This window comes from Molothrus ater, chromosome 1, assembly GCF_012460135.2.
Source record: "Molothrus ater isolate BHLD 08-10-18 breed brown headed cowbird chromosome 1, BPBGC_Mater_1.1, whole genome shotgun sequence".
Classification (NCBI taxonomy): domain Eukaryota; kingdom Metazoa; phylum Chordata; class Aves; order Passeriformes; family Icteridae; genus Molothrus; species Molothrus ater.
Window position 1 is genome coordinate 86,381,885 of NC_050478.2, and position 14,228 is coordinate 86,396,112.

The 14,228-nt window shown below is 39.2% G+C and overlaps 1 protein-coding gene across 2 annotated transcripts in view; it reads left to right on the forward strand.

Annotated features, from left to right (window-relative positions):
• FHOD3 (formin homology 2 domain containing 3) overlaps window positions 1–14,228 on the forward strand; it is a 377,016-nt gene that overhangs the window by 221,818 nt on the left and 140,970 nt on the right. For both annotated transcript variants that reach the window (XM_054515024.1, XM_036404996.2), the window contains exon 6: window positions 1,805–1,899. In XM_054515024.1, coding sequence (XP_054370999.1) covers window positions 1,805–1,899 — 95 coding nt within the window. The remainder of the gene's footprint in view (window positions 1–1,804; window positions 1,900–14,228) is intronic.

Genomic DNA, 14,228 nt, shown 5'->3' on the forward strand with positions numbered 1-14,228 from the left:
TTTCTATATTAATTTGGAAAACATGCTCCAAGACTTAAATTTGTTTCAGATTTGCTTCAGATCCAAATTAAAGCACTTCACCCCCAACCAAAGAATTTGCAAGAGGAAAAAAATGGATTTGTTGACCTTATCATGACTGGATCTCATCCTGATCCAGTGCCAAATCTTTTTAGCATTGAAAGGAAGTAAAAACAAGAATTAAGAACTTTCTCTGATTACTGCTGGGATAGTAGCATTTCCTCTACCTGGAATGAAATGCTTCAAAGCAGCCATTTATTCAGGCAGTGTAATTTGTATCTCTTTTTACTGGCTGACTTACATCTTTTATTTTACCATAACACTTGGGCCTATGTCCCTCCCACCTGATTTTATTCACCTGAGAGACATGTCTTCAGAGAGTGCTGACTGATTGCTTCCTGGAGAGGAGGAGCAGAGTGTGCCTGGCATATTCCAGTGGCAATGCCTGCCTAGGAGATGTGTTATCTCTGTGCCAGAGCTCTCTTGCTAGCTTTTTCTCAGTCTTCATTGATTGTGTGGTATTCACTGAGTGTGGCTTTCCTTCTAGCTTCGTGTGACAGATTAGATAAAGAATGTAAAAATAGTACCTCAGGTTTTTAACTATAAATTGACCGACTAGACCAAATGGTAAAGGAGGAGATGGTGCAAAAATGACTGTTAGCTCTTTGGCTGTAAGGGTACTGAAGTGCTTGCCTAGCATTCATGTCTTTGAAAATCTGACCTCAAGGTAAATGATGCTGCACTGCACACAACCTATGCAAAAGTTAGCAAACATTCAGAATGTGTTTGGAAGATTAATAGTGTCATAATTTTCCTCACCCTGTGGGTGTTTTTTTTCCTTTTTTCCCCCATAAAGCAGTGTTCTAGGGGCTCATCAGGCTGTGCATTAAATAATTGAGTTGTTATGCCAACAGGCTGTGCTAAAAGGTGTTACATCAGGGATTTTTTTTTCATCCTACTGTGCTTTGATCTCCTGCTATAAAGCAGAAGATCTAACAGTGGAAACTTTTGAAGATGATAGATGAATTGCACTAATTCACTTTTCATAAGCCTTACAAAAAATGTCTGTCCTTATCAGTCAGAAAAGATTTAATAGCTGTTGTCTCTTGAAAATCTCATATTATCACAATTGCAAACTATGAAATTACTGTTATGAAATATTTTACTAGTATATTTTTTAAAGCTGTTGTAAAAGCTTTAGGATAAATTAATAAAGACGCTTCTTTGCTATAACCATGCTTTGCTTTGTCGTTTTTTCTCAATAAAATGTAAAACTTCTTTTCAAGAGAGCACTGTGCATAGTGAATAGTTGATGTCCTTATTGATGTTAATTGTCCAGCTTTAATTTCATATCACTGGAATTCACTGAAACTGTCAATCCAAATATAGTAATTCCAAACATTATATATGGTGCTGAAACAAATGGTCAAAGTCTTGGCTCATAATATAAAAAAACACTGTAGCTGAAGGAACCATTGTGACAGTAAGCAGTGTGTAAAGTACTGCTTGCAGATTTGGGGAGCATAAAATACGGCATCTTCTAGGAAAGAACAAGTGTTTGGGCTTGTCTCTGGATGAAATTCACAGTTATATTTTCAGAATAAGTCAGTAAAGTTTGTGCAGTTTCCCAGGATTTCATCCAGCACAATCTTGCCCAATATATCTTTCATTAATTGAGCTCCCCACTTTTCTGGTAAACCCTGCTCAGAGAAAATTGTCAGCAATGCTTAGAATTATAAGAAGTGTTCACCAGCTCTAATTATATTTTCTCTTTTTTTTGCAATAGCCTTGGGCCAGATAATGCTTTATGTCGATGGCATGAATGGAGTGATAAATCATAATGAAACCATCCAATGGCTGTACACGCTTATTGGCTCAAAGGTAAGACTCTCAAATATTCTCATTTTATATGGTTTTGGTGTTCTTTTGATGCATTTTTAATGCTTTTAGGGTATAAATAGACTGTGTGTTAGGCTCTAAAACATTCCATAATATTTTATGTGGAAATCTGGTCACACTGAGCTGTTACTTCTTTTCTACTGTTTTATACTCTTTTGTCAGCACATACTCTGCTCTTAAAAGCAAAGATGCCCTCATGACTGTCTGTGCTGCCATTGCATTTGACCATGGAGAATATTTTTTGGGTTTTGTAGTTGCAGTTCCCAAGGCATTTTTTGGAACCACTCTACTCACCATTCTGCATTGCTCACCTCTGCTGAGCACTGGGAGAGGACAGTTCAGAGTGACCTCTTCTTAAACTAGAATGCACAAGTTCAATTGGAAGTTACCTACAACAATCATCTAGACCAAATGCCCGACAGCTTCACTTTATGAAGGTCGTTGTCCAAATACTTCTGACACACTGACAGGTTTGAGACTTTGCCCAACTCTCCAGTAAGCCTCTTCCAGTGCTTGTCCACCCTCTCAGCAAAGAAATGTTTCTTAATGTCAAGTCTTCTGTTGCCTGGAGAGCCCTTGAAGGCAAAGTCTGGTATCTGCCTGCGGGGTATTCTTTCTGATTCCCACATATTGAGACAAAAGCTGAAAGCTGGAATATATGTAGCTTGGGTAGGTCTTCTCCAGTGGAATAGTGATTTATAGGCACAGTCTACATTTAAAGCCATCTTTGCTGGAATTTGAAAAGCAAGCAGAACACAGATTCTACTGACATGCTGTTCTGAGGGGCCATAGGATAGGTAAACCCACAAATGTACCCTGCTCCAGCCTGTTGGCTCTTAATGAGCTTTAGGAAGCTTATTAAGGCCTGCCAGGGGCTGCTGCAGCTCTTACCATGCAGACCTGTGCATAGATAGGTATGTATGACACAATAGCTAGAACAGGGTATGCTAGTTATTTACAACTCAAAAGTTGCCATAGTTGGTGGAATTGAATCCATAGTTATAGTTACTAAGAAATTTCCAGGAATGTTTCGAGTGTCTGAGTCACAGAAAGTTGCTGTTGCATACTGTAGTGACATGGAGAGGCTGCTGGTTCCCCTTTTCCTCTGATAGCTCTCATAACACAAGGAGGAAGAGCTCGATGTCCCAGGAGTCCTTTTTTAACTAGAATTTTTCTACAAAGTGTAAACTTCACTGCTGCAGCAGATTGTCAAGTCAAAGAACAGATGTTGCAGTACTGAAAGAACTGATTTATATTGGTAGATAAATAAAAGTAATTAATTATGGTTATCAAATCTCAGGCTTAAAGGGCAGGCTTCATGACTGGGAAAAGATAAGGAGAAACTTTTCCCCCAGTGTAAAATGTTCCAGTGTTGTCTAGGTATTACTCTGAGCCATTTGTCCTTCTGAAACAGGGGACGTTGCCATTCCCTGGAAAAGCAGTGTGAGATGAGAGAGAAACCATTTGCTTCATATATAAATCTACATTTTCTATGGAACAGATAAAGGAGCAAAAAAGCAACAAAAATACTGCCATGTCCGTGACTATTTTAATTCTCTTAAGCACATAATGGGAATGGAATGGGAAAGAAACATGACTGTATTGCTACCTTGCAGATTAAATTCTTTCTAGATTTTCTTGCTCTGAGTACTTCAGCTCTTGGGTCCTTAAGCTCATTTCTCCCTCCCCCATTGCCAGGCTGAATGATTATCTCCATGTCCTGGCTCAGTGCCTGTAGCTGAGGAATGCAGGCAATGTGCTTTGAATAGTTTGGTTTCAGGTAGCATCAAAGTTGCTTTTTCATTATTCTTTGACTGTCTTGGAGGAGATCTAAGTCCCTGTCTGTGTGCCAGAAGTTGACCGAAGGTATGGCAGGCTTACTGTCAGTGTGGTGGGATAACTGCTTTATTCACTTAAAGGTCGTTTTGACTTTCTGTGAAAAATGAAGCCCTGGAATTTGCAGTGCACCTACAGTCTGATTTTCAGCCCTGCTATGCTGGTGCCTTTTCCACAGCAAAGATGATGAAAAATACGTTAACATTGCTGAGCGAAAAAGGAATAGTGAATCTGCCAATTAAGTCTTGGGACAAATCCCTCTAATAGGATGCAGGAGGAATATAGTTATTCAGCTGCCACAGCTGTGACACATGGTTTCTTGCCTTCTCAAAAGCTCTGACTGGGTTTAATATACTTAGCAGTGGAGGTTGTTGAATCTGTTCCACAGATATTTTTTATTGTTTTATCAAAATCTGTAGTGGTTTTGCCCCTTCACTGTTGCTTACTCTGCTCTGTTTGCAAGGGGCTGCTGGCTCTGTCACCCTTGCTCACTTTGAGCAGTGGATTGTTGCATCAAACAGGTTCAGCAGAGCACCTCAGGGGCTGGCATGCTCAGCACTGCAACAGCTCTGATTTTGGTACCCAGCTCCAAGATCACTTTATGCACCCAGCAATACTTCTGTATAAAGATGGGGGGAAAATGTGGGAAATAAAAGTTTAAATTAGTGTGAAAGAACGACTCTAAGCAATTTATTGAAAGCCTCCCCGGATTTTTGCCATTGTATTCCTTACTATTGCTAATTCTGCTGCAGTTTTACCCTGCTGAGCATCAATGAATGCTTGCATTGATGGGTTATCAGAAGTTGTTGATAATTTTAGTGCTGTTATCTGTTTGCTCTGAATAAAGTTATTAGGGAGGTAGTTTGAGGCAGTTAGAATTCCAGTGGTGTGAGTGCACTGGCACTGTTGTCATTGTACCAGTTCAGAGGCACCAGCTGTGTCAGGGTGAAGAACTGAAAAGCAGGAACAAACTTAATCTTAGATGACTTGTTTGCTATGGCACAGAAAGAGCCTTTTGTTGCAGATTGGTATTATATAGGCACTAGGTTGGAAGTGTGATGGTAGCAGTACCATTGCTTAGTGATATTTTGTGGAGATAAGAGCATTACTGGCACTTCCCAGACTCTTAGGCCCACTGCTGGTTCTTTGCAAGTTGTGTCCAACCATAAATGATCACACCAGTGTGTGGCAGTGGGCTTTCATAGGCTGCCTGTAGACTGCTTTCCAGTCATCAGTGGCTGATACATCCCTGGCATAAAACATTGGCAGCATAATCCCAATGTAAATGCACATTACTATTATTTCATCATTAGTTATATGGGCAGCAATTCATCAGTGGTTCCCTGTTTGACAAAGCATTCAAGTATGTACTCAATTATGGGTGTATGATTACATGCTGTTGGCTTCCAGATAGCTTTAATACATAACTGAGGTCAGCAGAGAGCTGCTGCAGGCATGCAAAAGAGGACTATAGCAGGGCCAAGGCTCTAACCATCTTATATAAGCTACAAATTATGTAAATAGGAAGTATTGGTGTTAACCAAGTTTTCTTTTAGCATTTGGTGCTAGCATGGGACATTTGTGCAAGAGAGCTTGATTCTTAGAAGACAAAACTAGAAGTTAATTGGATGTTAGTTAACAGTCCTTTCAGAATTGCTCCTTAATTTTTATCCTTTTTTTTTTTTTTTTTTAACTAACCTGTCAAGGATGCCTTAACTGGCCATGTGCTGTAGCACTCATGTTTAAACTTCACGGTGCCTGGGAGATGGTATTTCACCACTTTCTCAGTGTTTCTGCCACCTATGTCTTACTACTCCTGCAGTTGGAATTTAGTTTTTGTGTTGTATTGCAAATATACTTAGGCTGGTTGTAAATGGGCTTTTTTATGCTGGCAGCTGGCACTGGAGCTCTTTGGTTGATCACTGGCAGGTAAATGGCAATAGCTCTAAGAAAATTTCTCTTACCCAAAAGAAGGGACACCAAGTTAAAGACATGTGTATGTATTAAGCCATATTAAGTCCACAGAATGTATTTCTGATCTGTAGGCATGTATAAGGTTATATATATATGTGCACACACACACATAAAATCTTTCATATGTGTTGGTAATTCCTCTGACCTAGTAAGAGAAGGTGTACAATACTTTTAGTGTATCTGTGCTTTAAGTCCTCTAGGACTAGCTATTGACTGTTTACAAAAGTACATTTCTGGACCAAACATCTTGGAAAAAGCATGGGAGCTTCTCTATATCTTCTCTATATCTCTTTATCTAGAGAAGCAAATATTTCTTTGCATCACAAACTCACAAGCTTTTGCCAATCCATCTTGGTTTTCAAAGCCACTTCTAAGGCAGAAAGTGGTCCAAAATCTGAGTTTAGTTTCACCTTTTCTTTCCCCCTGTTTTTTACTGCTCCTGATAATGATTATTTTTTCCCATTTGATGATCCAGGCTGTTCTAATTTCCCCCAGGGGAGCTAAAGCCCCTTTTTGGCATTGTTTTCAGTGGAAAATAATCCATTTTCAAAGTGGTGCTGGGTAATCTCACAAGACAGGGTGGAATGCTGGGCCCAGGCTGATACAACAAGGTTGATTAAAGATTCCTATCTCACATATTGTTTTAATTTTTTTTCCTACTTTGCTTCTGTCTGAGTCCTAGATTACAAAGTTAACTACAAACTTTAACTATCAAGTTGTTCCTTGTGCCTTGTGTGAACCTTTTGCTTGCTTTGGTATTGAAGAAATGACTTTCTGAATGTTTAAAGAGGTAATTCTTTCAGAAAGAATAAAAAAAAACCTATTTCAAAGCAAAAGGAAAAACAAAACCCGACACATTCAGATAGAACAATGTCATTTTAGTGGGTAAATTTGTTGATTGCAAAAGGAAAGTCACAGAATCATAGAACCATAGAATTGGTTTGCGTTGGGAGGGTTAGTAAGGATAATTTAATTCCAGGCTCCCCCTGCCACATGCAGAAGCACCTTCCACTAGACCAAGTTTCTCAGGGCTCTTTCAACCTGGCTTCAAACAAGTCCATTTGGGGCTGCCTTTTCTGCATGGTGCCATGGGCAGATTAAAGCATGCCTGTGCTTGGTAGTCATTTCATGAGAATTTTGAGAGAAATAATATTCACAAAAAACCCTAATTTTTTTTTTTTACACAGATGAATCATTTAAGGTATGTAGAGGTAGATACTCAATCAAAAAGCTTGACTAAATTAGTGTCCATTTCACAAGTCATTTATACATGTGCTACACCGAAGACAGAAGCAAAGTTGAGAATTCCATAACTTGATCTTTTCCTCAATAAATTTCTCACCCAATCTTATGCAACTGGATTTTAAAGTGGGTGTCCAAATAAATATCAAAAATTGGTTTGTAGTAATGGACAAGGTTACAATTCTAAGGGTCTTAACAGATATGAATAAAATCAAAAAAATAGTATTAGTACTACCTAACCCCAAAGCATGTCGAATGAAATCACTGCCAGCCTGGATGGTATGCCCTCTTGTTAAGAATCTTGGAAATACTAAGTATTTGGATCTCATTGAATTTTATGGCCGTATACTTTGAAAAATAACTGTGCGTATAGATGGTCTATTCATATGCCTGACTTTTGTGAGCAAGAGCCTATGCTGTAGAACTGTCCTATGCTTTATTCTCAACGTCTTTGGAAGGTGATCTAGGAACTCTGGCTAGTTAAAAGAATTAAGAATCCAGGAAAAATCACACAGCTTGGAGACCTGCTGTGATCAATTTTATGTATTTTCTTCCCAATCTGCTACCCTGATGGTTAACAAACCTTCCTGCAGCTTCTGACAAATGAGATGCCCCATACAACTTAAGCACAGACTGTTTAGATTGGATCATTTCTCTCTTAACTTCAGCCACAACTCTGGCAAGCCTCTGGTTTTGTTCTGTTTTCAGGCCTCGACCAAGTAGAAATGTTAGCTGGGTACCAGTCTTACAGGCTTTCTGGTTCCTTTGCTTCCTAGAAATGTTCAGAGCAAAACTGAGATCTCCCCTAAACCTAAAATTATTGCAGTCTCACCCATGGGCTGCCCTGCACTCGAGATGTTGGGCTATGGTGAACAGGTACAACTGCTTTGAGTTTACTGAAACCCTGAACATTCATCTCAGTTTAGCAGCTGCCTCTTATAGTTAATCTGCTGTGCATTTGGCCATTGATCTGTTGTTATGAAAATGGATATGGGAGGGAGAAATGAAATCCTGGCTTGACTGGAACTTCCCTATTTCCTACTTCTTGAGGTCTTGAGCCTATGCTCACCCAGGCCATCAGAGAGCTTTCTTCCTCTTTCACTCAGAAACTGGATCAGCACTGTTGCATGAACTGAGTTTATTTTGAATTGCATTTAATGAGTGCTTTGAAGATAAGGATCAGGATGTTGCAATAAACTTGGAATAGGATACACTAGCCAGCACAGACTGTGTTAAGCACTTGCTTTGGTCTCTCCAACTCAGCAGACAGACTGCTGTGAGTGCTGCTGCTCTTTACCAAACATATTTGTAGGTAGATTTCAAAGTCCTTCCATCAAACATAAAAGTAGTTGAGTCCTGCAGCACTAACTATTCCTGTAACTCCATCTGTTGCATTCCCTTACGAGTATTTTGAAGGGATGAATACACATTTTTCTGTGGTCAAAAGGAACTCTTGTAGATTAAGGAGATACTAGAAAACACACAGTTCCCTCACAAGATATCAGAGATCTGATTTCAACTCGTTTGAAGTGCGGAATGAGAAAATGTAATGATTAACTGCCAACAATGTAGCCAATGCTCAGACACAACTTTTCGCTCAGTCTCATCTGTTCAAAACTGTTTAAGAAAGCGTCGGGTTAGAGATGAGTGAAATATGTCCAACTATTCCCAGAAAATACCATGCATCTATGCAGATGTACAGATTTCTGGTTGTGAAGGAAAGGCAAGAAGAGAGATAAAAAGCAAGAGTTATACTAGAATTAGGTGGGGTTAAAACTGAAAAGCAACCCTAAAGTCAGTACTAGCTTTTAGGATTGCCTTGTTCTCCCTCACTACAGTAGTTCAGTGTCACAGACCTGTTACCATTCACGTGTGTGAACAAAGTGCTGTGCTTCACACCCTAGCTATTAATATATATATACATTTGATAATTAATTACTATTATTATAACATCTATATCTGATATTAGCTCCTAGTGTTTTCTAACAAGCATTATGTCCAGCGCTACAGTGAAAGGAGAAGGTGCAGTTGGAAAGTTTGTCTGTATTGGGGACTGAGACTAAAGAAAATGGAGCCTACTTATTCCAGCATGCTTGAAACCGCCAGCGGGAAATGTCTTTGACAATAAAATCAATTGCCTAACCAAAAGAAATAGAAAAATTAAATTTTCAGATGAAACAGAATGAAGAATTATAAGAGTTGCTCGATGGATAAAAAGATGCTAGTTATAATCCAGGCTTATGGTATAGTATACATATGAGAACTTTATGCATATCTAAATGCAGAAATCAACTTGGCCAGTATAAAGTACTGTGGTCATTATGACAAATCTTTTGGGACAGCTGTGTTATCATTTTTCAGGGTAGAAATATCAATAATCCTAACTCAGGAGTTTAATAAGCTGCATTTTCAGGAGTGTTTTAAAATTAAAATAAGCAGCTGTGTCTGCACCTTTTCTGGGAACACTGTTTCATGAACTCTGGTGCATAATGCTTCAGTTTCCAGAGTTTCCCATTTTCTGGTGTTGTTGCTCTTAGGTGTTATAGTGATTATCTTTTATGACAGTGGCTGTGGTGCTTGGCAGAAGGCATTAGAAAGTAGGCTATTAGAAGTTTAACTGAAGCAGCAGGGAAACTTCTTCTGGTGCATAGTCATTGAAATGTCACCAAACTCAAATTTGTTAGCTCAGAACTTTAGTGAAGGTCAAGTGATAACAGTTTTCTTAATCCATTTAATAGTTAAAATAATCATTCGCAAAATGTCCTGTAATGCTGGCAAATACCCTCTGTGCTCAGTCATTCCTTCTTGCCTTCACTGACAGGACCATATCAGTGGCATGTGTGGTACAGGAGATAGATCACTATGAAACATAAGAAAATGCCCTGAGATTGGCTCAGTTGGTTACAGCACAGTTCTAATAGCACCAAGGCTGTGGGTTCCATCCTTCAATGGGCCATTCATTTAAGAGATGGACTTCATGATCCTGCTGGGTCCTTTCCAATTCAGAATATCCTGTGGTTCTGTGAAAATGCACCATAGTGAATGGATGTTTCCACAAAGTACCAGTACCTCATCTGAACTGTGTGGTGAGACCAGTGTAAGAAACAAACCTGACATCCAGATCTCCTGAGACTTAGTAAAGTGTCTTGAATTTCTGGCAGAGCTTTTTGGTTATTCTGCCAGTAGAAAGCAGCATATGGGGATGGAGGGTTGCAGTGGTGATGCTGAGAAGACTCCTGCACTCCTATAGAAGAAAGGAGGGGGCCAGCCTTTTGCATTCTTGAGTATGTGTTAACATTCTGGGATTTTATGACTGTTAGAGAAAGGGCATTATGGTTAATTTTTACTTATTCCATCAGATTTGAAGAATGCAGGTATTCCATCCTTATTTTAAAAGAGCTTTGCCCTCAGTTGACATATTTATCTGAATGCACTATGATATTTATTCTGGTACAAGCAGAGTTCAATTTATTCATAGGATGTGGGCAGGATGTTTTTGTTAATCACTTAATTTCTCAAACTGTTTCTAGTAAACTTTGTAACTTCATTACCAAGTTACTTCTTCCTCTCACCTCTATTTTGATGTTTATTGAATTGTTATTAAAGATGTTTGAGAACTGCACGCTTGCTTTTTACAGGATTTTGAGGAAATGCAAGGAGAGTTTGCATGGAAGTAGCAGAAATTCCACACAAAGTCTCTTCAAATGTTTGTCTGTGCAAGGATCTCTTACTTCTCCAAAAATATGACTTAAATCTGCTGGGTACTCTGCAGCTGCTGCTGTGAGATGTATAGGACCCATCTTTTTCTGCAGAATTGTTCTGCCTAATCTTCTCTCTGTTATTTTCCTGAATGTTCCTCTTTTTGAACAGAAACTGAATTACTATACAATTACTATTTTTGAATTACCATATAATTACTATTATTACTATTTGTTTTTTCTCTTAAATTCATCAAAATTTTCTTCTTAAATCAGTATCTGTCCTCGTTCCCACATATATAGTGCAGTAGTGGAATTCTGCCTGCAGGAAAGGTGGTATCCAACATTTTTTGCAGTGTCATGTAAACCAGATCTGAGACATTTCAGCCAACACAGCAGTTAATATACCAGTGTTTTGCTTGTAGCTTAGCCTGGAAGAATGGCCCAGATAGGGAGAGAGTTTTTACATTGGGAGACCCAGGCTGAATCCAGCTGCCAGGCACATTTTTGAACCAGTTTTCAAATCCCTTTTTGCCTTGGTCCCTCATCTGGAAAATTGGTATTTGGATTTTAGAGGCCTGGAGGAAGAACATAAGGGAGTAGAAGGACAGATTATATGTGAAGACAGATACATAGGTAAAAGTTGAACCTGATACTAATTGTTACCATATCTGCTCTTTTGGCATCACTCAAAAATGTTTGTCATTCTTTTATTTAGAGTAGTTGTTTTTTAAAGCAAAGGCTACTAGCTGAAAATACTTGGATAACAGAAAAAATACGCTGTATCAAAAATGGAAACTACCAAAACACACATGATGGCTCTATATTCAGCGTGTAGTGCACCCCAAGGAACCTGTGAGGTGCAAGCAGCTCAGGTCCCTCACCAGGGTATTACCCAGGACTCGTGGCTACCTCACAGATTTTATGTTGGTCTCCTCAGTTAGAGAACTTGCCCTTAGGAAGAAAAAGGTCTGGTAAGATGTGTGGACCTCAATCACTTTTCATAAGATCAAGATCAAAAGGAAGGTTCTTTGATAGGTTTTCTTTCTTCCTTTTTTTTTTCTCTCCACAGTTCTCTAAGAGTAGTTCATACCATATAAAGACTTTTCAGAATAATTTCCAGCATACCAGCAGGTTTTCTAGCTGGCTCCCATGATACACTGAAATGAGCCTCATCTGGGCATGCTGTGTACTCTCTTCCCATATTCTGACCCTCTTTGATCACAGCAATTGAACAAGGAGTTCAGATGCTTCCTGGTTTGCCCCCCCTCAATCTCTTCACTGTTTTCCCTTTTTGAAGACCACATTAATAAAAAACAAGAATGTGATGTTCAATATAAAACATACTGTAAATACCTCAGCCAGCATGGAATTTTTGTAGATTGGTCCCTTTTATTTTTGAATTTCCTCTTCTTATTAGAAGACACACAACTGTAGTAAAGGTATGCTTTGCCTTTTTCATTTCCAGCAGTGTGTAACTGCTTCCTTCTTTAGCTCAGTAATAAAATTAAAGCAACCTCTCTGAAGCCCTTTTTCTCCATTGCACTTTAAATGTCAGTGTGGTTATCTAAGCATCTTATTGCTTTGTTTTTGGAGGGAAATGTAACACTTCTCTAACTTAGAGTTTGACTGCTTCTGCTTCCCCAATTAAGCTTTTCCTATGACACAGGCTTTCTTATAGTAAAGAAAGAGTAAAGTGGGACAAGAGACTACACAGCTATTAATGTATGGAGTTACTTCAAAACTGTTAATCCCTGAGAACTGTGTTTTAGTTCACTGTGTTTTCCTGAAGATACTAAATATATTAAAACTATATTTAATATGTGTCTGTTAAATATAGTGAAATGTTTTACTCCTTTCATTAAGTAGAGAAGATAGAGTTTCACTTAAGTTTTGCTCCTTTGTGTCACAGCCACTCTGTGTGGTTTGCAGTGCTTTCTGTTCAGGTAATTTTTTCTTTTTCCCTTTCTCATCTGCAGTCAGGCTTCCACAAATGCACACTCTTCACATGTTGGGTGTTTCTTGGGCCACCCTTCCAGGCACTCAGGAACTTGAGAGCCTTTTGCAGTAAAAACTGTGCATGGCTGCAGGGGGAAAGACATGTTACACCACCTGAAAGTAGGTTTGCTTCCAGATCTGCACTGCTCAGATGGACGTCCATAATAGCTGCATGCAATAGCGAGATTTGAGGCAAACTTCCTTAGAATCAGGATATACTTCAACTTTTGTCACTAGTCTGCAAAATTTTCCCTTATTGTTCCTTGTCGTCCCTTTCTGATGAAGGGATGCAGCGTCGATGCCCAAGTTCAGCTTCTGGCAGTGGAAGATCATACAGCAGAGCATCAGACAAAAAATTTCAATTCACTACACAGAAAGCTTGAAGGCTATGTTAGACACATTGTCATTTATTAGGGTGTCTTTTGTATAGGAACAGCAATGGCTCCAAGGGTGTGCCAAGGCATTGGGCCATGGGACAGGATCTGAAAACAGAGCACAAGATTTTCCTGATGTCATCATTTGATGTAATACTACGGTTACTCATCTTGGAGGTTGTTTTGTTTTATTTCCCTCCTGCTCAGAAGGGTGGGTTAGGATTATTCATCATCTTTGGCTAAACCAATGTGAAGTTATGTGGAACAGATGGACCAGACTTACTTTACCTACAGATCTGACTAGTTCAGTCCCAGTCTGCACCATTTATGATACTGTGGATGTTATAGCACTGGTAGCATCCTGCCACTAACCCAGTTATTGGTTAGCTACAGGAAAAAAATGAAGCCTAAACCAGCATCCTTCTCATTACTACCCTTTAAAAAGGGTGTTTTCCAAAGTTTTTGCAGTAGGTTGCTTTTCATCATAGAAGTAAGTTGCAGTCTGAGGGGGAAAAAGGGAGACATTTCACTCGTTGGCCCTCCGGGAAGTTTTAGTCTTTCCCTTTTCTTTGAAACCTTTTGATTTGTGTATCTGAATTGATTTTAAATCCTTCTTTGTCAATGAAAATAGTTTGTTTAAATGGCCTGTATCTTTTGAACAAAAGGGTAATGAAAATTTTGAAAATTTTAGACCAGATATTAATACCTCCTACTTCCATCTAAGGCTTCAGCTTTCCTGCATGAATACATGCAGATGAAAGCTGATGCACTCATTTTTCCTGACTGCTCTGGAGAAGCAGCATCCTCAGGGGTGGCCACCACGTACTTGACAAGGGACCTGACAGGACACATCCTATACAGCCAAGATACAGAAAACACTGCAGCTGTTCTCGTGCAGAAGGAAAAGAAAAAATATCAGTGAGGGGAATGAAAAAAGCAACTTGCCTTTTCTGCCTTAGAAAAAGCATCCCACAGCACCACCTAGCAGGCACAGATGGATATGAATAAACAGTGTGAGGACAGGACTGGGGCAAAATGCCTCTGGGAGAATACAATGTGGAGCAAGACTATGTGCTTTAAAACACTTATTCCATCTAACACCCAGCACAGGTTATTGATAAAAACTGAGTTGTGCTGTCCTTCCCTGAGGCATCTGGTATCCTTTAGTTTTGGATATTTGTAGCTTCAC